The sequence below is a fragment of the Brugia malayi genome (genome assembly GCF_000002995.4).
Source record: "Brugia malayi strain FR3 genome assembly, contig: Bm_v4_Chr3_scaffold_001, whole genome shotgun sequence".
NCBI lineage: Eukaryota > Metazoa > Nematoda > Chromadorea > Rhabditida > Onchocercidae > Brugia > Brugia malayi.
The window spans coordinates 7,758,050-7,780,012 of record NW_025062477.1 but is presented as its reverse complement, the minus strand read 5'-3'; the positions used below and the strand labels follow the sequence as shown (position 1 = coordinate 7,780,012).

Here is a 21,963-nt window from a genome sequence, read left to right as displayed (position 1 = left end):
ATATCTGTAAATTTACGGTCCTATTCTCATAACTGATATTTTGAAAACGCCTCAACTTTCATTTTCATATGTTCAATTTATCCTTAGAAAAACTGCATTTAGAAATATTTTCAGTGATCGTTGTGCAGGCTGCATGTCCGCACTAATAGTACATTGTGTATCATTAATACAAGCAACGTGTAGTGATACAAATGCTATGGAGGAAATTATCCGTGAAGACTTTGTTTTCAATAGATTGGTAAGTTTTGTTATAATTGGTAAGACCAATAGGTAGAGATTTACATATGCAATATGGTTACTATGCTTATATATATATATAAGCTGAGGTTGAGACTGGAAGGTTAGTGAACCAACATCAAGTAATATGATAAAAGTGAAATATCGGAAATTGATGGCAAGTTGCTTAGATAAACATAATGTTAAATATCACGCAGTTGCATTTTGGTATCATCAGGAGGTATTTATTGAAAACTGAAACGATTGTTGGTAATAATGATATGATTTAAATTTTTTGCAGAATTTAAATAGCAATGTAAAGCTTTTATTAACGGCGAGCTAATACCGATTCTGTCTTTTCATTTCTAAACCATAATAAAAAATAGTTAATTAATAAACAGAAGCAATTAGAAATTGTCAGTAGAAATTGGAGAGCATTAAGAGCATAATTTTTTTTGTCTTTTTCTTATATTGATTTTTTTTTTGTATCTAGGTGAATGGATGCACTCTTGGTGACGCAGTAGCTCGTTCCGTTCATAGCCTTATTTGGAATCTCTCGGAAATGAGCAAAGAAGCGACACAAAAAATGTGTGAATTGGTAGAGAATGGTGCTCTTCCATGCTACTTGTTAACGAAATCAATATTTGAAAACAAATTTCGGTATTTTTTTATGTTCATATGACTTGACAAATTAAATAGAATTTATTTCAATTTTCAACAGTTACTTTAAGAACGACGACTTCACGAAAACAAATCTTTAGGTTTTGGGAGCAAAAATTGCGCTGCTTGATGCGCATGGCTGTGATAGGGAATGGCAGCACCGAGATGGATTTGCATGTATTGGCTGTATTTCTGAAAATTTGTTCGCCATGTTCAACAAATCTGAAAAATACTTTTGCAGTGGATTCATCTGGTTTTAGCGTTGACAAAGTGAGAAACGCTGGTACTTTTGCCGGTAATATTTTATTAGTATCTGGACAAACTTTTTTCATGTGACATATGACTTATTGTATTATATCACATACTGTTTATAGTATATCTTCTACCAGGTTATCTTTTACCTACATGTGAAGAACAGTCAAAAACAGTTTTGAATGCTTCGCAAAATATTGGTTTCGAAGATAATCATAAAGAAAGCGAACAAGAGGAAGTAGAACAGGTCTAAACATTTTTTTTGCTCTTCTGGTCAAGTATGGACTGTTTCAAAATTGAGAAGGAATTGTTTGGAAAGCATTCAAAAGTAACTGGAAAGTAACTGTGGTAAAAAATTATGAATTAAAATTATCAATTTTCGTAATGACTTATTGAGGGAGTTATGCAGAACCTAACTTATTTTTTGTAAATATTGTAAAATTGGGTTGAAAATAATAGTGTTGCATAACTTATACTTCGTAGAATCTCGTTCTGGATGACACCGTTTTTCACAAAATTATGGAAGATATGAAAATGCTAGACGAAGAAGAACCTGACTTTGACAAATTGCTTATACCCTCTGAACGATTTCCAACGATTGGATGGCTAAAAGGACGGTAAGGACAGAAATTGATCTTTTTATTCCTGGTATTTGTGTTTCTCTTTATTTTTTTTTGGGGAATTTTCCATGTTGTGCTTTTTTTTTTTTCGAAAATCATTAATTCCTGTAAAGCTTCTAAGATGTTAAGAATAGTAAAAATTTATAGATTTATTTGGGCGGAATATACAAGACTGTTGCAAAACGATAGTCCAGAAAGAGAGCGCAGTATTCTTCAATACATAAGACGTTGCACTGAAAGTGATCCAAAACGGAAATTTGTCAGTTTGCGTAGTTTTCATTATTTATTAATGCGATGTTCGCTTTTTCTGGTGATGTGTTTTTTTTTTTTTTTTTTTTTTTTTTATGAATTTCTTGGCCTAGAGGTATAATCTCTTCATACTCCGCCACATTTTTATGAGATCTACTGATCTGAAGATGTTTTTTTTTTTTGAATATCTTTAAGTTTTTAAAAGAATTACTCCTATAAACTTTATTAAGCAAACTTCGTTGTTTTTGGTTCTGTAAATGTGATTCGAATTCATTAACTACCTTGCTGAATATTTAGTGAAACAAAAAACGACTTCTATGTATGTACGTATTTTCTATAACAGTATAGCCGATTTCTAACTTTCCAGTCACTCTATCAATGGCTTACTCGTTGTATGTTTTCATCTGTAGCAGCAGTTCGTGCTGCAACCTGTCGTTTACTTGTGATGCTATGTTTTGAAATCAACAACAATGGCGAAGCACAAATCGGATCACCGGTGGACATAGCTCTGGTACTGCAAAAGTGAGTTTATGAAGAAACTTTTTTTTGGTTTTTTGATTACATTGGTTAAGCTACTAACAATCGCAGCAGATTCCACTGCATTTTATTTTATATGTTACATTATTGGAAGCTTTCACTTTTCTTTTCTTTAACTTGCAGTACTTTTAGCTGAAGATATTTAGCGGAGAGCAATGATTTAAAAAGTTGAAATTTTGAAATTGAGATGCTGATTTTTTCTAAAAATTTTGAGGTGGTTTTTCTTATAAGTTAATTTATGCTACTGCAAATAAATTTGATTGTCTGAGTTTTGAAAGTTTAGATTCGAATTTAAATATATTTTGCGGTAGCGTCACTGAATATCAGAAAAATTGTTGAAATTTGAAATGTGAATTAATTAATTTATAAGATTTAAAAAGTTATTCCTGTTTCTGCTTTAGTATTTGGTGTCTCAAATATTTTTCGATAATCCTGCTCTGATTTTTTTAACTGGTATTTTTCATGTTCCAGTTTGATTCGAAATCTTTTTCAGAGTACTATTATGGATGCGGAAAATCCGGAACGTTTCGGCTGACAATATTGATGAATACTTTTGTTTGATGCGAACTTTATTAACAACAAGAGAAATTAACAACGTTTTAGTATCGAAACCAGTAGAATTGCATGTTGATATCGTAAAACGAATTTTGCTAGTATGTTTTAATTTTTTTCTTCTATTAGCGCTAATGAAGTTAATTACCAAAACACAGAACTTGTATCAGTACATTTTAGTAAATTATTTAGGGATATAATTTTTGAAGCACTTTTTACTATCTTTTTACAGGCAAGTTTGGATATACGTTTACATGAAGTGAGTAGACCTTCGGGGGATCTTTCAACCGGAATTCTTCTTCATCATCTTATTCGTAAGTTTATCTTAAGTGGAATATATACACTAATTTCTAGAAGAACTCTTATATGCTTATTCTTCATAAGACTGAATAAATAATTAAATAAGTGAAATCTGTTAATTTAGTTAAATAACTTTAATAAGTCATTTACTGAAATGATGAAGTAAAGAAATAAAGACATCTGTTAAACATTTGGGCCAGTTTAGAAAAAAAAAAAAGAAAGAAGCAAACGAGATAAACAACTCCACAGTGGCTATTATTGGTAGTTATTGTTACACTGAATAAATATAGCTATTATTGGCGATTCTGCCGGTAGTTATTTATGATATTATCTAACTCATATTTTCAGAAGTTTTGAATTGTATGATGCAACGGGATCAGAATGGTTGGAATTTGCTGCATGAATCTAGTCCTGTTATGCTTCCACTTCTGCTTCGAACTGTTTGCGCACTCAAACAAGTTACTGTTCATCGTACCTTGTAAGTTCATCAAATGTCGGAAGTATCATACAACAAACATAGTGGAATGGTAAACACTGCAATTAACAATGCTATATTTTAAGTTATGTGAACGAATCTGTCAAGGACCTCAGTATGCTGCTGATGCGCATTGCATTGAAACGACCAATCTTAGTTCTGAAAGAGGCGACACGGCGAATAGGAGCTCATCCGCAAGAATTGCGCATACAGGCTTATCTTTTATCAATTATCAACGATATTATTTATCCGTTATTGAAGAAAGAGGAGGATTTCTTAATACAAATCGAGAAGGATGCGCTCCAGGAAGATTATCTACAAGGCAGAATGTTAGGTAATCCATATAAGAGTAGTGATGCTGGCATGGGTCCTCTGATGAGAGATATCAAGAATAAAATTTGTCGAGATTGTGAGCTGGTTGCACTGCTGGATGATGATACTGGAATGGAGGTAACAAATTTTCAACATTCGTTTTTTTTTTTTTTTTGCTTGCTTGTAAAGCAGTGATAGCTAGATTGTATCTTACTTTCGAAATCTTTCTTGTCCTATCGTTATATTGCTTGTTAGCACCAAGGGAATAAAAATAAAAAAAGTAGTGCTAATCCTTAAGAGTAATTATAAACAAAATTTTTATATTTTACTCTAGTCCTTTTTGAATCATATTTATCTTACCTTTTTTTCATTTCACAGCTTCTTGTGAATCAGCAGATTGTTGCCTTGGACTTATCGGTTAATGATGTTTATGAGAAACTTTGGCGTTCGGATCATCACGGTCAAGCGATGGTTATTGTGTATCGGATGCGAGGTCTTCTTGGTGATGCAACAGAACCTTTTATAAAAACACTGGCTAACACGAATGGTGGGCTTACCAATTGAGATATTTAATTTGCCAAGTAGTATGCTTCTCTAATAATATTTTGTAAGCATACTTTTAACCGAAGTGGGAAAGAAGAAAATATGTGAACTAGTAACAGAATCTGTAACAGTTGGTTTTATATGTTTTTTTCTGTAACTTCCGGAACGTAATTCTATGGCTTCTTGACATTTTCTATTTTATTTTTTTTTTTTCCAATTTTATTTTTTGAAAGATTTATTTCAGTTTACTGAAGAGCAGTTTTAGTTAAAGAGAAGGTAGACGATAGTCAACTTCGCCTGGCTAGTGCGTTAGGCTCTCCGATACGTGCTTTTGCAACTATTCTTCCGATATTGGACAACATTGAATTGACTGGAGGAGGCATAATTTTGTTGCGAGAATTGCATCGATTGTTGACTCACTGCATAAAAGTATAGATTTTTGGTGGTGTAAAGTTATAAATTTAGAAGCACATTGCTTAAAAACTGGCCAGAAAAATAATTCTAGGAAAAATGTTCTTCAGGTCGAAGGAAATCGTGAGCAATTGAACGAATATGGCGGTATTCGAAGGTTTTTGCATGTGTTCGAGGTGGCTTACAGAAGTGGTATTAAGGAAAAGTCAATTGAAGAAACAATAGCTTTACAGTATCTTGAACTTAGTAGGATTCTTCTGGTTGATGTTCTCGCCACTGATCGAATCGAGAAGGTGTGTTTCTTATTGCTTTTTTTTTTTGGATATAGCAATATATATACTAAGTTGCAGTCTATTGGTGGTGCAAGTTTTGAACAGACGTCATGGTTATTGGAACTTTCAATGGGCAGTGATGAAGAACTTTCAGCATCATTACTGGAAGCGGTGACATCCATTGCACCAAATCTTTGTCTTGGCAATGCAGAAAGTATGGATGCTTTGGTGGAAACATTTCGGCCGTGTTGTCACTGGGATGAAATTGGTTTGTTTTGGTTTTGTTTCGTTATCTAACATTCAAGTTTCATTTTTTTTTTTTTTGATTGGGTAAATTGACATTGGGTCAGATACAGCGACCATCCCATCATTATTTACTACAATTTGTATGCTTCATATAGTATTATACAAATTTTCTTTAAAAAATTCGGTTGATTTGATGTTGTCAGTCTGATAAAGTATTGATGAAGTTATCAAATATATCGAATAAAGCAAGTGTTATAGATAACGACCGAAAAATTCGAGATCGAGTGGTACAGAAGGTTGAAATACTGTGCAAAATAACAAGCGCCATTCATGATAGTGCGTCCGGACGGACTCTCAAAAAGAAAATGATGGATGCTGGGTTGATTACAGATGCATGCAGATATTTGGCAGAGAATCATCCCCCCATATTCAACGTTTCAGTAATGGGACCAGAATGGAAGTATTTTTTGTCAAAACCTTCACTAAAATATGTTCTAAAACTTATGGCTGGTATGGCACGGTCTCACAAACCCTCACAGGTTCACTTTTTTATAACTGCGATATTATCTATTATCACAGATAAGTGTTGTTGTGGCGCAGAAAAATGTCTCCGTAATGTTCGTGCGTTGAAGTATCAGTCAACTTTGTTCACTGTTTTTTTTTACACTGATGCTATGAGTTTTGATTACTTCCTTGATCATAGTAATGCATAGATTCGAATCGCAGGTTAAGTTTAAGGGCTTTTTTGTGTTTTCATTTTATATGCAGTATGTCCAAAAAACAACTTTTTTGATTCGAAAACATTGCTGTTTCATTACATTATTTCTTTCGGACTAAGATTGTCATGAAAATGGTTTTGAAAACATTTGAGGGAAGGAACGATTGATCACATATTGTTTTCCTAATAACTCAAAAAAACCTGAGGGAGAACAAGTTGCTATATATGTGTAAGGCTTCTGTATCGAACTTTGTTCCATCCATATAGTCGGATTTCTTGTGATTGTGATGTCATTCTTCAGGAAGCAATTGCTGAAAATTCCCTGCCCATACTGCATCGTTTGGAGCAGATTTCATCAGCTGAACATATTGGAACATTGGCCGAAAATGTAATGGAAGAACTGAAGAAGAATGATCAAGTTGCTGTACAGGTATTTATCAAATTTGAAGTATCAAGAAGATTTCTTGTTCGTTTCCTTATTAGTTTTGGAATTGAATATAGTTTATCTGTATTTCACAGCTGATTTATTATTGAAGATTGAAAAAGTTCGTCAAGAAACGAAGATAAAGAAACGTCAGTTAGCTATGGCGATGAGGCAAAAACAGCTTTCGAAAATGGGTATGGAAATCGGCAAAAAAGGACAAGTGAAGGTAGGTTACTCTGTGTATTTTAATATAGGTTAATATGTTTTCATACTACGTTTTCTTTTCACACACTCGATTTCTTTCTAGCGTTGTTGACAGATCCTAAAATAAGTATTTGAACCCACTAATGGTTTTAAAACCAATTTGGTAGTGTGTGTTTTGTTTCCATTCGTTATTGTTTATAAATAAGAAAAAAAAAAAAAACTGTCTCATAGAAAATAGGATTGCATAGCCATTCCTGCAAGTCGATTCTCCTGTACAGCATTTGTCATTTCTTACTTGAAAAAAAATTGTGGTTCTCCCAGGTATCTGCGCGCAAGCTGATCAATGAACCTCATTCATTAGAAAGTGTATCAGACATTAGTATTTGTTGTATATGCCGGGAAGCAATGGACGCTAGTGCAAAAATCATGATGGTTAGCTTGCTTTGGTCTTTTTTATTTTATCCCTGCATTCATTCTTTTCCACAATTAATTTATATTGATTTTGAATTTATACGGAGGTATTTCCAAGACACTTCTATCGTCTTTGTTCAGTATTTGCATTTACGATATGTTTGCATCTAGACAGAATATCATTCTGAGAGACATTAGAAACATGTAATGATTAACTTTTTTACTAGCAATACATATTGCTAACAAAGAGAACAAGGTTCTATTCATCTGTTTTTTAAAACGTTGTGATTTGAATAGGAGCTATTCCCGATTTAACATATATTGGCACTGGTATTGGAAACTTACTTGAATCATTGTTTTTATTTTTTCCAAATTCAGTCATTTTTCTGTTTTCTTACCGTTTTATTTTCATACCTTCTTTGCCCCATTGATTTTTTCTTTTAGGTATATGCATTTGCAAGCCGACTGAATCTAAAAGAGAACAAAGTAATTAATGGTCGGAATTATTCGTTCACAACAGTGTCGCAGATGAATTTAGTTCATCTGGACTGCCATTCCGTAGCTGTCAGGTATTTTTGTGGTGTTCAAACTTTTAGTTCTTGGTATGTGGTAATAGGATTGAACTTTTCAGTAAGATATTCTTGTTATTTATCTCTATGAAAATATTTATTTTTCAACAGAATGGCCGGTTCACGAAGCGAATGGGCAAGTGCAGCGCTACATAATGCCAATACGAAATGTAATGTTATCATGCCTATTTGGTCAAAGCAAGTAAAAGATTCGGATATGGAACACTCCTTCCAAAGGTGTTTTGAAACAAATCATTTAGATAAATTTAAAAATTGTAGGCATCAAATGGTTTGCTAATAGGGATTCAGCAAAATTATTTGTGTGTGAATAGTAGGGGCTAGAATATCGAGGTTGAGTGTACTGCAAATTTCTCATAAAGAAAATAGTGCGTAAGTTGGGAAAAATGTTGTGGGATAGTTCGACTGAACTTCATTTTCGGAGCCTCCATGAATAGTGCCTTTATAGTCCTTGAAGTGTCGAAAGACATTGAACATCTTTTACCAGATTTTTTTTTACTTACAAAGTTTTTCCATTGTTACATTTTTTTTTTTTTTTTGTGCACTAAATATATGTTTGGTAAATCGAAATTTTTAGTAACTCATTTTTAGGTTATCAACTGATCTGGAAGTAGCTGTTGATTGTGATACGATAAATTTAGATAGCCTCACACTAGATATAGCAGAATTGCTGGATCGCTTTGTCAAGTTCCGTTCATTTTCGGCACTTTCTCATGGTGGTGGTCGTGAATCAAACATGCAGTATATGGCTATTTTAATTCTTCTAGTGCAGTATTTGAAAAAAGTATCACCATCCTCCGAACCTGCTGAAGCTCATTCATTCACCCATGAGATCAGTATCAGTTTGGTAATGGATACTGCAGAGCAGTGGAATGATAAAAGATTGGATTTGTTAAAAAGTTTGCAAGGATCTAAGAAGTCTTGGAAAGATGCGAGACATGAATTGCTTGTCTGGGTTGCCGTTGATTATTATCACAATAAAATTCTTCAGGTAGTTTTGTATCAAATTTCGTGGAATAAAGCTTCAGAGAAACGAATAATCTATTAGACTATAAATCCTGAATTTTGTTGTCTTGGATTTGTTGCAGCAGGAATATTTCACCTATGATGAAATAAATACTGCCTTCAAAAAAAAAGAATTTTTTAGATGTTAACATCTTATTTATGTTTTAGTGCAGGACTGGTGATCGTACTCAACACATGCGTGAGAATATAATTAAAATTTTGGAGAATTGTTCCAAGTTTGTTAGTTATTTCGACTCCGAACTCTCACAGTGTAGAAGTTATGGCGAATTAATGAAAGCAGTTGGTAAGCGTTAACTTCACTTTAGATTAACTTAATATTTTATTGGATGTGGTGCTAACAGCTTATCGTAGTTTAATTTAATAACTTTATGACTTTTATCCCTTAGCAGGCAGAATATAATGAAAGCAAAGAGGCTAAAAGATGGAACAAATACAGGTTAAGTATTCCGAATGTGACTGGAATTCCTGGCAGTTATTAATTTCTTCCACAAGTCCAGTGTCCTATGACACCATAGTTATGGTTTGTATGGCAGATTAATGAGAGAAGAAAGACGTTATGACTTTTCTAAATTTACTATTTTCAGGTATCGATATGGGTAATGTTATCCTTGAATAAAAAATTCTTGTTGGTGTTAATGGTCTACCCTTCCATTTTGTTCAGTAGATTAGCATTTGATGATTGTATATTCCAAAGTTACTTACAAATCTAATTCACAGAAATAAAAATAATTGAAATAGGGAAATTACCGATCACATGAAGTCTAGAAAATATGAAACAGTTATCGTATTTAACGGCAAATTCTTTGACCTATAAACTACCTTAAATGTGGATTTTAATTCATTGTTATATACGTATGATTGTCATCACTTCTGCTTTAAGGACATCGTATTCAGAATCTTTCCAAAATCTTTTAAAATCTTTTAATCCTTTTCTTGCTATCTTAATTTTCATCCGGCAGTATATAAATTTAATGTTTTTTAGAGTTACAAAAAATTGGTTCTAACTAGCGTCCCGATTTTTCGGCAAGATGTGAAAGTGACTCTTTAAAAATAGCTTTGGTGAAATTCTTTAACGAAAAGAACGAATCGCAAAACTTAGCAGAAGAGACTAACATGTGAAGGGAACGTTAATCGTTCGTTTTAAATAAACCGATGGTCTAGGTTTTTGTTTCTTGTGAACATTTATATTTTCTTGAAACACTTATACTGATTTTTCGAAATGAGTCATATGTTTGTTTTTGAAGCGCTATGAAATTTTATTGGCTATCGTTTTGTGAAAGACTGAGTTTGAGATTTGTCGAGAAACAGGGATATTATAAAATTAAGATATGGAATAAAATTGTGGAAGACTTTGTTCCTTGTGTCTACACTGTTGCGCTGATGAAGGAAAAGATCGAATTGGTCGATTTTGATTATGATGATTTATCAAACCGCTGAATATCCGACAAAATTTCAGCTGTGAGTTTTAAGTGAGGACTATAATGCTATGGAAAACTGACAGACGGCTAATCTCGTATGAAATTAACCCTCGCAAGGACATAGTTTTAATGATTAATTCACCCTAGAACTTATACGATGTCGCCACAATAGCGAAGCTAGAACCTAATGAACAAAGGCTATTGTTTTAAGTGATTTTAATCCACTTTGTAACCTTAACATCCATAAAATCCCTCCCAATTTTCCTCCTTACAAAGCTATTCATTATAGTTCCTGGTTTGGTATGACTCGGTTGGGAGATGTCTAGCTTGCTTATATCCTTAAATGTTTTATAATTAAGTTATATTTGTGTGTTATGTATCAACTCGTTATTGTAATGTTGTATAATTTTTAATATTAATCTGTGGTTCCATTACCCAAGTTTGAGGTTTGAATAATAAAATATTTCACGAAGACTCCCACAGTACACGTACACAGAACGGAACCAGTGCAGATTCGAGATTCTACCAGTATGGACAAAGAAGTCAACGATTTGAACCATCAAGAAAGGAAACCTACTTTGTTTCACAAGGAAACAGGGCAGTAAGAAAGGAATCCTAAACTTGCTTTTACATGTGACCTCTCTTCTAATTCGCCCTATTCTTCCGGCCTTTCATTAACCGACACTCTGTCCAACTAGTTATTGCCGAGTTTACTTTGCCGAGATTACATGTTTTCATAGTGGTCAAAGACCCTATTAGCGTGGGAAGAGTTTTAGTTTGAATTTTTCAACTTGATAATTGAGAAGGATTTTCTAGGTTATGTATGCATGCTGCATGTTTTTCCGTAATTTATGAGCTGGGGAGGGTAATTATGTGTATGAATTGAGCGCATTCCATTCCACAAAAAGATTCGGATGCTTGACAATATGACGTTGACATTATTTTTAAACAATAATTGGAGCAATGTCATCATCCGACGAAGAAATAGTCGTGCGGAATCCGTATACTGCAACTGCGAGTAATGGACTACGTAGCAGCCATAGGTCACATGTATCACGTGAGCAGGAGTCAAAAAGTCGTGCGTTGGAAGAAATGAAACGAGCACGTGATGCTGGTACCGTGCATCGAGTAAATGTATGTTTCCGTTTCTAGAATCTGCAGTTCCTTTCAATCCTAACAGTTAGTTCTGCAGAGGTTAAAGGTATCATTACTTCTTTATGCATTGCTTATTTTAGGTAGCGAATTTGGTAAAGCCTGTGTATGAAGAAGTGGATGAGGATGAATATGTTAGAATTGTGCAAGAACGGCAGAAGGATGATTTTGTTGTTGATGATGGTCCTTTTTTCATTGAAGCTTTTTTTATTTTAATTTCGGTGTTACGAAATAAGAAAAATTTTAATTTGTACTTGATCTTTTTCATTTTTATATTTCCTTTTGCGTGATGGTACCTATGATGATGAGAAAGTTTCTTTTTTTTTTTTAGTTGAAACAAATCTTTAAGAAATCCAAGACTTCTTGATAGTTCTCTTTTCAGATGGTAGTGGCTATGTTGATCATGGTTTCGATTTCTTTGACGAAGAACAATGCACTGCAACAAGAAAAGCAATGAAAGCAAAGGAAAGAAGAGGTGGTAAGCTATCAAGTATCTTTAATTTCTCGATAAAGTTCAAGATAATTCCGATAACTTCTAGCAAGCAGATTATTTTTCTTATTAACGTGCTACATTTTCGTTGCAATTGGTATTTGTTGAAATTATTGCTTTTATAAAATTCTATTTCTTTAAAATCATGATGAGGAATCGGGTTTATTACTTATGGATTTCTTTCAGATAAAGTGAAAAGGAAGGGGATTGGTAACTTTTTTCATGCTTTAAACATAAAAAAGATGAAAGAAGAGGTTTGTTTTGTGCTGTTTTTCGATTTTATTGCTGATAAAGTGGAGAGATAGTTTCGAAAGAGAAAAGGAAAGGAAATTTCGTTTTTATTAGCAGAGGTTCAACTTGTTGCCTTTCTTTACTTTATAAAAGTATATAAAATGGATTGTAAAACCTGCTGATATAAAACCATGTGCCAATAGTTTTATTAATATTGCAGAATACAGTAACTGTAACTGATGACCCGGATGTAGAAGCATTGCTTAATGAATGCGATTCGTCAAACTTTTTGAAGAAAAGTGCAAATGAAAAAGTGGATGGTTCAAAAACCGACAATGTTTCATTGATTAGGTTTGCATTTGCATATATCAGAGAATTACGCAGTTCATGTCTTCTAGATTAAACATTGGGGTCTTGCAGTCCTCAAATATTTTGATCATTTTGAAATCAAAAGTAATTGTTACTCCCTTACTCTTGATTGTTTTCAGTCTCTAAAATTCAACTCTAGTTCAGGCAAGAGACGTCGAATGATGGATATTCTGATTTGATATGTTGCTTTCTATTTATCCACTTTGTTTTCGTGTAGCCGATTTTTTTATTCCAGATTTTTGAAGGGCTTAAAAAACCAATTTTGCAGAAATCACTGTTTTGATTCAAAAATAACAGCAAACTCGATCAAAACTCATCAAATGATAAAACTCAATGAACGCAGGGAACATTTGAATGTGACTGCATCGCATTCTCCCTCTCCGATAAGTAATGTAGGAAAGTCAACGAATTTGGAATCTATATCTGAAAAAGAAGTTAGAAAGGTATTTAGCAAAGAATCGTCAAAAGAGCAAGTCAAAGAGTAAATTGCAGTAGGTAGTGCTAAATTCAACAAAAATCAAAAACTGAGAATTCTCAGAACATTTGAGTGCTATACTAGCAGTTTTTCTGATTGTCAGTTTCGAAAATCTTCTTAGTGTTTGGTGCATTTGGTCCATTGATTTAGTTTCCTTTAGTTGAAATGATTGGAAAGCGAACTTTTATTAAGTAAAAATTCTTCATTTAATTTGGAATTCTGTTTAACTATTAGATATGAACTGGAAAAATATCATCTAAACATAAAATTGTGATGAAAAGTCATTTTCTGGATGCGCAAAAATCTGATATTTTTGTGGAAGTGCATTCTGTGACCAATAAACATTCCGATAAATGCGTCGTGAAAGAAGTGGTACAGCCAGAAACATCTTTCATTTGGGCTGACAGGTATATTACAAACTTATTCGTGGATGGAAAGACTTGGGATAATGATACAAATGATACACTTCCACCCTAAACTTTTTTTAAGTGTGCTAAATCTATTATGATGTTTAGCGAATCCAGGAATCAGATGCTAAATGAGCAACCTATGAAAGAGAGTGTTGTTGCTACGTTTGGTTCTTTTATGCGTACAAATTTAGAAGGTGAACTAGTACTGCGATTTTACTGGCTTGACGCTTTCGAAGATCCTATTAAGATGCCAGGTCTGCTGTGTTTGTTTTCCTACTTCGTAAGTTAGCACATGATAATCGGATATTTTCCAATAACTCCTTCAGTGCAGTAGTCAAAAATAAAAATATGCATTTATTGAACTGCTTAAACAGTGTTCTCTGTGGAGATAGTTTTGGTATAAATAATATGTAGGTCCAAAAAATTACTTTTTTTTTTCAGTTTATTACTTTTATTTTTGCCTTTTTTCCTGCTCTTCGGTGTTTATTTGTGAATCAGTAGAATTTCTCACTATCATTTTGAATGAAGTTTTTCTCAATGCTCATATCTTAGTTCCTTTAAACATTTTTTTCTTTATAGGAACGGTTTATCTTTTTGGTCGATTGATCAACGGTAGTATTTCCGAAAGCTGCTGTGTGGTTGTTAAAAATATATGGCGACAAGTTTTTTTTTTACCTCGTGAGAAGGTTAGAACGATTTTTTCTATGCTCTCAGTAAGTGATGATTGATTCGCAATAATATTTACACAACTGTACCTTTTGAATGCTTTATGTATCAGTTTCATACGTCGTATTTAAATCACTTACTTTAATTATTTGCGAATTAGCTTATCTCTTTTTGTAGATTTCTCTGATTTTTTTTTTTTTTTCTTGCGTTTTAGCATTTAGTAAACGAAGTACAAACTGATGAAGTGGATTTAATGCAAGTTAATGAAGAAGTGCAGAAAATACTCAGGTCGATGGGTGTTAAAGTTGTCAAATGCAGGGTTAGTCTTCTTAGTTTTATTTTGTAATTCACATTTCAGATTTTTCATAAGGCAAACGAAAATAGTTATGTTAATGCAACCGTTGCTGTTTTCTTAATTTTAAAATGTTCAAATAAGCGTGAAAGTCGCCACATTTCTCTATACAAAATTAAGATGAGCTAAACAATAGGCCATAGAATTGGACTATATAAATAATAAAAAAACAACTTGTTTTTTTTAAGTTAGTTTCTACTGAATATGTGGTAATATTGGGATGCATCTTAGAGTTTATATAAATTTGAGGTTTTAAAATCTTTTTAGCCATGTGAGAAGAAATTTGCGTACAATGATGGAATCGTACCCCAGAATGCTCAAGTACTTGAAGTGCAGTATAGTGTAAGTTCACGAAACTTCTTTGAATTTGTTATACATTATAAATTTAGAAAATTATTTTGTGATGTTACATTTCAGCTGTATCTTTTGTATCTTTTTTGTTTTTGATAATTATGTTGACATATAGAAAGAATTAATGAGATCTTAGTTTTACTGAAGTAATATAAGCTGAGAAAATGTAGTGATTTTCTAGTTCAATGATCCACGATTGCCAATGGATCTGAGTGGAGAAACATTCAGTCATGTTTTTAATACAACTGCTAATGCCATGGAAAGATTGTTGGTTGAAACCGGTATGAAAGGACCTTCGTGGATAGAAATTTCTGGCTGTAGTTCGTAATAAGCTAATTCTCCGTCATTGTTTTTTAGGATTTCAGAAACTTGATGTTTATTGTTTATTTTTGAAGAACAACAATTCAATTTTGGAATCTAATCAAATTTTTAAGAAATATTATAAATCATTAAACAAAGTGAAATTTTTCAGATGTCTCTTCTCTTCAAGTAACTTATGTCAAACATGAATTTACGGTTGATATGGAACGAATGAAATCGATTTCCATAAGTGACTGCTCAGATCCACCACCGAACCTAAATTTGTTGACAGTGAACATAGTTACAATAATCAACTCTAAGAAAGAAAGCGAGGTTCGGTTGGCAAAAAATTTTCCCTGGAGTTTCAAGTGTGTGAGGATCTTATTTCTTTTCAGATTGTTTCTATCTCCTGTATATTTGACCGAAAATGCACAACTACAAATCCTACTTTGAACAGAAATTTTTTGGAACGTTTCTGCAGTATGTCTTTTAACATGTCTATCAGTGAAATTTATATTCCAAGGAAATCTTCCATACCCTTCACTTTTTACTTTATTTTATGTTTTGCAGATTGAAACAAGCACTATAAATTTGTTATTTTTCCTTATCTGCGAATCACAGCACTTTTCAGAAGTTTTGATTTTATTTTTCAGTTCTTACAAAACCAAGTTTTTCTGCCTATCCATTTGACCTTAAAATAAATCTGAAGCAATTGGGAATGGACACTGTTGTTTATGAAACAACGAATGAGCGTCATATGCTTAATCATTTCTTGTGTAAATTGCAAAATCTGGATCCTGATGCATATGCGGTAAGTTTTCTCTCTTATTTTTTTAAAATTTTATTGATGAAATTAGAATTTCAGTTTTTTCAGGATTTTTCTTCAGGATCTCTGATTTCATCTTCTTTTGTTTTACATTTAAAAGCTATATGAAACATCGATATATCCTCACTATTATGTTTAAAAAGTTCTTTATGATTAATATTAATATCGAGAAATCTTTTGACTTGTAAAGAGTTAAATTTGATCTTTTTTAGGGGCACGACTTAGCAACCCAATTTACTATATTATCTTCACGTATAGAAAAGCTTGGTATTGCTCACTGGTCACGTTTGAGCCGTTTGAAGCGTTCAGTTAAAGCTAGACAAGCAGCTCATATGAAAACTTCGCAGTGGGAACTGACGGCTGGACGTTTTATTCTAGACAGCAGGTGATATTTTCTATAATGTTTGAGTGAAGACGCCGGAACAATTATTGTAGTATTTCTATCACTGTTACAATGTCATACTAGGAATAGAAAGTCTTCTGATTTCTTGACTCTAATTTGATTTTTGGACTCTGATTGCTTGCAGCTAGTTATTATACATTCTTTTCTGATAGGTTGTGTTAAACTTGTGACCAGAAGTATCTTAAAATGAACTCTCTGTTTGCAGATTATCAGCTATGGAGCTACTGAGAATGCGAAGCTATGACCTGTATGATCTATCGTCTGATTTGCTTGGAATAAATCATCATTTTGCAGAGAAACAAGATATCTCTACTCACTTTGCGTAACCCTTTCAGTATTTTAGACCTATTTTTAATTCTGGATTTTAATATCGGATCTATTATCTAAGTTCTTTCATTTTGAGGAGTAACTGATCTTTTGGAACATAGTTACTTCATTGACTGGTAGCTTAACGAATGAATATATTATTTTATTATTGATAATGCGAACTATGTTCGTTATGCTCTCCATCGTTTTCCCAACATTGGTCGAACTGCTGATTAGCTAGATCGCGCTAAATGACAGTTATAATAACACTGTATATCGGCACTGATTTGTTATAAAGACTGCACAAATGGTTTTAAGGAATTCAACACAGTTGATCAGATTTATCAACAATGCTTGGATGGATGCTTGGTTATCTCTTGCTATTATTGTTGAGCTCAACGCTTTGCCGTTATTTATTCAAATTACAAAAATTGTGGGTGGCGTACTGGTAAGAATTTTATGAAAACATATACCTTATGTGATAAAGAACTAATGTTGAACACTTAGCATTTGTTTTTTTCCATTTAAATTAATTTAATTGATGTTCATTAAAATTCCACGTTATTCTTTTGCTTTAGTCAAGGACAGTGTTGGGTGGACGAGCAGAACGAAATGAATATTTATTATTACATGCATTCAACAAAGCTGGTTATGTTGCACCAAATAAATATCAATCAGATTCTAAGAAAAGGAAGCAATCGCAGTTGAGAGACACCAGAAGTGCAGATAATCATCCGGGAGATTATAATAAAATCCTGCAGAACCGCAAGGGACAGTACGCGGGTGGTTTGGTGTTGGATCCAAAAATGGGTTAGTTTTTTAGATTAATAAATTTCATATGTCCAGTTTTTTAAATTGCCATAAGTTGTTCTCAAGCGAATGTATAATTTGTAAAATCGATTTCTTTTTTAGGCTTATATGATACGTTTATATTGCTATTGGATTTCAATAGTTTATATCCAAGTATCATTCAGGAATATAACATTTGTTTTACCACTGTTGATATGTCCAAAAAGGTTTGTTGAAATTTATTCTAAGATTTTAAGGATATTCTTGCACCATATAACTAGAGAATATTTTATAAAATCCTCCTTGGTAGCTCAAGGTTCTACGTGAAGACAGGCTGATGTTTGTAATCTCAAGAAAATGTAGGACAAAAATGAAATGCCGGAATTACCGACTGATGCAAATGAAGGGATATTGCCGCGTGAAATTCGATCTTTAGTGGAAAGGAGACGTGATGTGAAAAGGATGATGAAATCCGAAAAACTTACAGAGCAACAAAGGCAACAGGTATAGTAGCTCAATCGTGTTTCCTGTTAGTTTATGCAACAGGTAGTGTGAGATTAAGGAAATATAAATACAGTTAGATTTTTGAGCTTTCGTCTTGGTTCAGTCAGATGTATGCTCTTCACATCATTTGTTCATTATACTCACAGTGCACTAATTCCTTCATTATACACAACCTTTTAATCTGGTATAGATTATTGATTTAAGCGACTAAACAAATGTTGTATAAAAAATACTGGCTTTGTTTTGCTAATACAGACTACTATTATTGACTGGTCTATTCATTTCCATGTTTCAAATGATTTCCTTAAGTAGCAATGTGGAAGAGGGATTCCTGCATGAAATTTTATGCAGAGGTATTTTCAGTATGATATTCGTCAAATGGGATTAAAGCTAACAGCTAATAGCATGTACGGATGTCTCGGTTTCCAACAGTCGCGTTTTTATGCGAAACCGCTTGCTGCACTGATAACAGCTCAAGGACGAGAAGTACTTTTTTATTTTCTTAAAGCCAATAACAGTAATTAAGTGCAGTGAAATTCCGTATGGCACTGCTATATTTGCTGCAGGATGGATCTGTAGTTTTTTAACTTTACTAGAATTTTTTTTTACTAAAAATAATATAAGTGTCCTACAGATTCTTATGCACACAAAAGATTTGGTCGAAAAGAGTGGTTATTCTGTTATTTATGGTGATACTGATTCGGTAATGATTAATACCGGATTCTCGGAACGGTCCGAACTGCAGCATGTAAAAAAATTGGGGAACGATGTAAATATTTGCTTCCAAATTCAATCTTTTTTTGTTTTGTTTCTAGGACTTAGAATTCCTATGACTTGCTTTCCTTTGTTTTCATATATCAATTCAAGCAATATAATTTTATCCAAATTAGTGTTTAATAGTTGGATGAACTTTTTATTGTGTCAAAATAATGGTAGCCAAAATAATAAGCCGAATCTTTCGGATTGTAGTCTGCTGATGCTTTTTTTCATCGGATTTTTATCAGTCTTTACTAACATAGCTTTCAGATCAAAAAAATAATAAACCAATCTTATAAGAAATTGGAAATTGATATCGATGGTATATTTATAAAGTTGTTGTTACTGAAAAAGAAAAAGTACGCTGGTCTAGCAGTCGATTTGAACGATGAAAGAAAAATAAAACGTGAAATTAAGGGTCTGGACATTGTTCGCCGCGATTATTCGTTCATTGTAAAGGAGATTGGAAAGTAACGCATTTAAAAATTTTCTGTGTATAATTTGTTTGAATTTTTCGAAATCTCTGAACATCTTATCTTGTTATTACAGCGAAATATTAGATATAATCCTATCAGTGCAATCACAAAATCGCGATGAAATTATTGAACAAATTCACAGTCGTTTGCAGAAATTAAAAGAAGAGATATCTCAAGAACTACTTGAAATTTCGATGTTTCAGATCTTTAAGGTTTGTTAATTACAATTTTAAAGCAAGAACTTCAACTTCTAGATAATTCTTTTTTAGCAATTAACTCGGAACCCCGACGAATATACAAATATCAATATTCAGCCTCATGCAGTTGTTGCTCAACGACTCAATGCAACCGGAAAATTCAAATTTCATCGGGGTGATACGGTTGGCTATATAATTTGTGAGGTATTTGTTAAATTAATTGATTTCAAATCTATTTAAAGCATGTGCCTCGCAAATCATCTTGGATGGGAAGTTAACTCGTAGCTTGCTTTCAACCGAAACCGTTTCGATCCTACCTGAGAACTTTATCGTTTTGGCTTGGTGAATAATACTTTATTGACTTATTCTCTGAAATGTCATAACATACTTTGACTTTTCTTGGTCACCACAAACTGCAGTTAATACTGCTTGATATACTTGTTTTCTGTGTTGTACATAATAAGGGACACAAATGTTCTTAATTTTACTATGTCCATCATAAATTATCTTGCAAGCTTAAGTTTTAGGATGGTAGTGGACAGTCGGCTACTCAGCGTGCTTATCACTTAACAGAAGTTCAGGAAAATAACCTCAGAATTGGTGAGAAAATAAGTCTTCAGCTGCTATCCATTTTGGATAGTTACATGTTGATTCGTTGAGTTGGACTGTTTTATAATGTAATTATTAAGGAAATAAATGTTGCGCATTTTTAAAGAATAGACGTTTTTTAGACTTTCATTATTATTTGGTGCAGCAGATTATTCCAGTTGTAAGCAGGTTGTGTGTTCCAATCGAAGAGTGTAATGAAGCTTGGGTAGCACAAGCATTAGGTTTGTTTACCAGAGAAAATGAAAATTTGAGTTTTTTAAAATCAAGTCTTGAAACACTATTCAACTATAAACTTGAGCTACATGTTCATCATATTTCCTTACTTCTCTTTATTTGGAAATGTTAGTATCTTTTTGATTTGGAGTATCTGCTAGCAATCAAAATAGTTTCCACGCTAGAGCAGCAGAAATATTATAATGTAAATCAACTAGTGTATTTTATGGTAATGTTTTTATCGTAGGTTTGGATAGTATGATATATGAAAAACATGCTGTACATGAGGAAAATGTGGATAGGGAAGAGCAACTTTTGTGTTTTTCATACCACAGTCTTCAGCGTTGTGAATCGTTTAAGTTTGTCTGTCCAAATGATGGTTGCGGACATGAATTCCTTGTTCGTGAATGTGTGATACAAGATGTAAGTTTTCTTTATGTTTTTTAACTAATAGTCTGTAATCATCACAAAAATTTACACTGGAAATTTTGGATTAGTGGTACTGATGACATGCTTTACTTACTCTGTGATTATGCTTATTACAATATTTCTAATGACTTTGCAGGACAACGATAAACAGAAGCTGTGGTTGAGTGAGTGTTCCATTTGTCACAATTCTTTATTATGCTTTGGTGCATATTTATATAACCAGTTACAGCTAACTCTTGACAGAGTGATTTCTAATTATTACAAGGCAAGTTTCATTCATCGAATTATTAAGTATTGCTGGAAATATTTCCAGCTTCACACTGTTATTTTTAGATTTCATATGTATGTGATGATATTGGCTGTGCATATCGAACACGAACATTAGTTTTGGCATGGACAAGAGAAGGTGTTCCATGTCCGAAATGCAAAAATGGCTTTATGAGTAGAGAAGTAAGAATTCAATATACGATAAACAAATAACAAAAACTGAAATGCACATTTATCGCTTATTTCCAATTTCCACAAATCTCTCACATATTAACAGTATTCTCGATTTTGTTAAAGTTTATAAATTTGAATTCAGATGCACATTACTTCTACATTTCTGCTTTTTCATGTCAGTACTCATCAAAAGCGCTTTATCAACAACTGGTTTTCTATCACGCATTGTTCGACGTGATGAAGGCGATAGATAATTTTACCGAAGAACAGAGAAGTTTGCCTTATTTAGAATTATCTTTCATTTTTACATTTCGAGGTTCTTTTACGGAATGACAGTTTTTTTAAGAGAAATATATTCATAAATCTTAACATTTGATGAAGACAAATTGCGAAATCCGTTACATCTGAATTTCTAGATAATTGAATGGCTAGACACCAAACTGTACATTAGTCTTCATTTTTTGAACTGGAATAAACTACATCGCTTTCTTCGAACACCAAAATTAAATCACCGAATGTTCTTTTCCAGTGAAATTACGATGTAGAGTCGATTGGAAAGAAGCTACTGTTCTGCTCGCTGAACTACTCTCGTTGTGTGATCAGTATATTGCTGATAACCAGTACAATTGTGTATCACTTTCATACTTGTTTTCTACCATGAGACCGTCGTAAATTATATAGCACACGTTTCTTTTTTCAACCTTATGCATCGGTTTCCATTAACTGACCTATGTATTTAAAATAAGTTTGGAAAAAACTCGCTATTTCTCTTTACGATTTCTGTT

The 21,963-nt window shown here is 33.0% G+C and overlaps 3 protein-coding genes across 4 annotated transcripts in view; all 3 read left to right on the top strand.

The window, feature by feature from the left end:
* The window catches only part of Bma-ubr-4 (Uncharacterized protein), a gene marked incomplete at both ends in the record, with an annotated part of 32,509 nt that extends 22,878 nt beyond the window's left edge, over window positions 1–9,631 (top strand). Inside the window, 24 exons of one of the 2 annotated variants that reach the window (XM_043080349.1) lie at window positions 115–238; window positions 710–876; window positions 978–1,171; window positions 1,266–1,375; window positions 1,612–1,745; window positions 1,896–2,007; window positions 2,365–2,519; window positions 3,028–3,187; window positions 3,319–3,400; window positions 3,735–3,864; window positions 3,948–4,311; window positions 4,552–4,720; window positions 4,982–5,145; window positions 5,238–5,420; window positions 5,478–5,667; window positions 5,904–6,184; window positions 6,665–6,793; window positions 6,900–7,013; window positions 7,313–7,423; window positions 7,847–7,971; window positions 8,083–8,208; window positions 8,581–8,980; window positions 9,163–9,298; window positions 9,600–9,631. In XM_043080349.1, coding sequence (XP_042936283.1) covers window positions 115–238; window positions 710–876; window positions 978–1,171; window positions 1,266–1,375; window positions 1,612–1,745; window positions 1,896–2,007; window positions 2,365–2,519; window positions 3,028–3,187; window positions 3,319–3,400; window positions 3,735–3,864; window positions 3,948–4,311; window positions 4,552–4,720; window positions 4,982–5,145; window positions 5,238–5,420; window positions 5,478–5,667; window positions 5,904–6,184; window positions 6,665–6,793; window positions 6,900–7,013; window positions 7,313–7,423; window positions 7,847–7,971; window positions 8,083–8,208; window positions 8,581–8,980; window positions 9,163–9,298; window positions 9,600–9,631 — 3,892 coding nt within the window. Of the gene's footprint in view, window positions 1–114; window positions 239–709; window positions 877–977; window positions 1,172–1,250; window positions 1,376–1,611; window positions 1,746–1,895; window positions 2,008–2,364; window positions 2,520–3,027; window positions 3,188–3,318; window positions 3,401–3,734; window positions 3,865–3,947; window positions 4,312–4,551; window positions 4,721–4,981; window positions 5,146–5,237; window positions 5,421–5,477; window positions 5,668–5,903; window positions 6,185–6,664; window positions 6,794–6,899; window positions 7,014–7,312; window positions 7,424–7,846; window positions 7,972–8,082; window positions 8,209–8,580; window positions 8,981–9,162; window positions 9,299–9,599 lie in introns of both variants that reach the window. The other variant, XM_043080348.1, reaches the window with a different exon arrangement.
* Window positions 9,632–11,396: 1,765 nt separating this feature from the next.
* On the top strand, window positions 11,397–13,160 carry Bm6604 (Uncharacterized protein; the record flags this gene model as incomplete). The annotated part of the gene is made up of 6 exons (XM_043080347.1): window positions 11,397–11,567; window positions 11,669–11,768; window positions 11,968–12,063; window positions 12,262–12,329; window positions 12,527–12,657; window positions 12,944–13,160. The coding sequence occupies 6 exons, from the start codon at window positions 11,397–11,399 to the stop codon at window positions 13,158–13,160; spliced, it is 783 nt and encodes a 260-aa protein (XP_042936281.1).
* Window positions 13,161–13,423: 263 nt separating this feature from the next.
* Window positions 13,424–21,850, top strand: Bma-pola-1 (Uncharacterized protein; the record flags this gene model as incomplete). The annotated part of the gene is made up of 27 exons (XM_043080346.1): window positions 13,424–13,557; window positions 13,666–13,814; window positions 14,140–14,246; window positions 14,441–14,545; window positions 14,846–14,920; window positions 15,111–15,249; window positions 15,402–15,562; window positions 15,625–15,709; window positions 15,883–16,040; window positions 16,268–16,440; window positions 16,664–16,780; window positions 17,083–17,212; window positions 17,343–17,574; window positions 17,677–17,780; window positions 17,917–18,057; window positions 18,421–18,543; window positions 18,692–18,826; window positions 19,084–19,283; window positions 19,363–19,501; window positions 19,559–19,690; window positions 20,014–20,086; window positions 20,218–20,316; window positions 20,556–20,731; window positions 20,874–20,981; window positions 21,071–21,187; window positions 21,359–21,452; window positions 21,708–21,850. The coding sequence occupies 27 exons, from the start codon at window positions 13,424–13,426 to the stop codon at window positions 21,848–21,850; spliced, it is 3,549 nt and encodes a 1,182-aa protein (XP_042936280.1).
* Window positions 21,851–21,963: the final 113 nt, after the last annotated feature.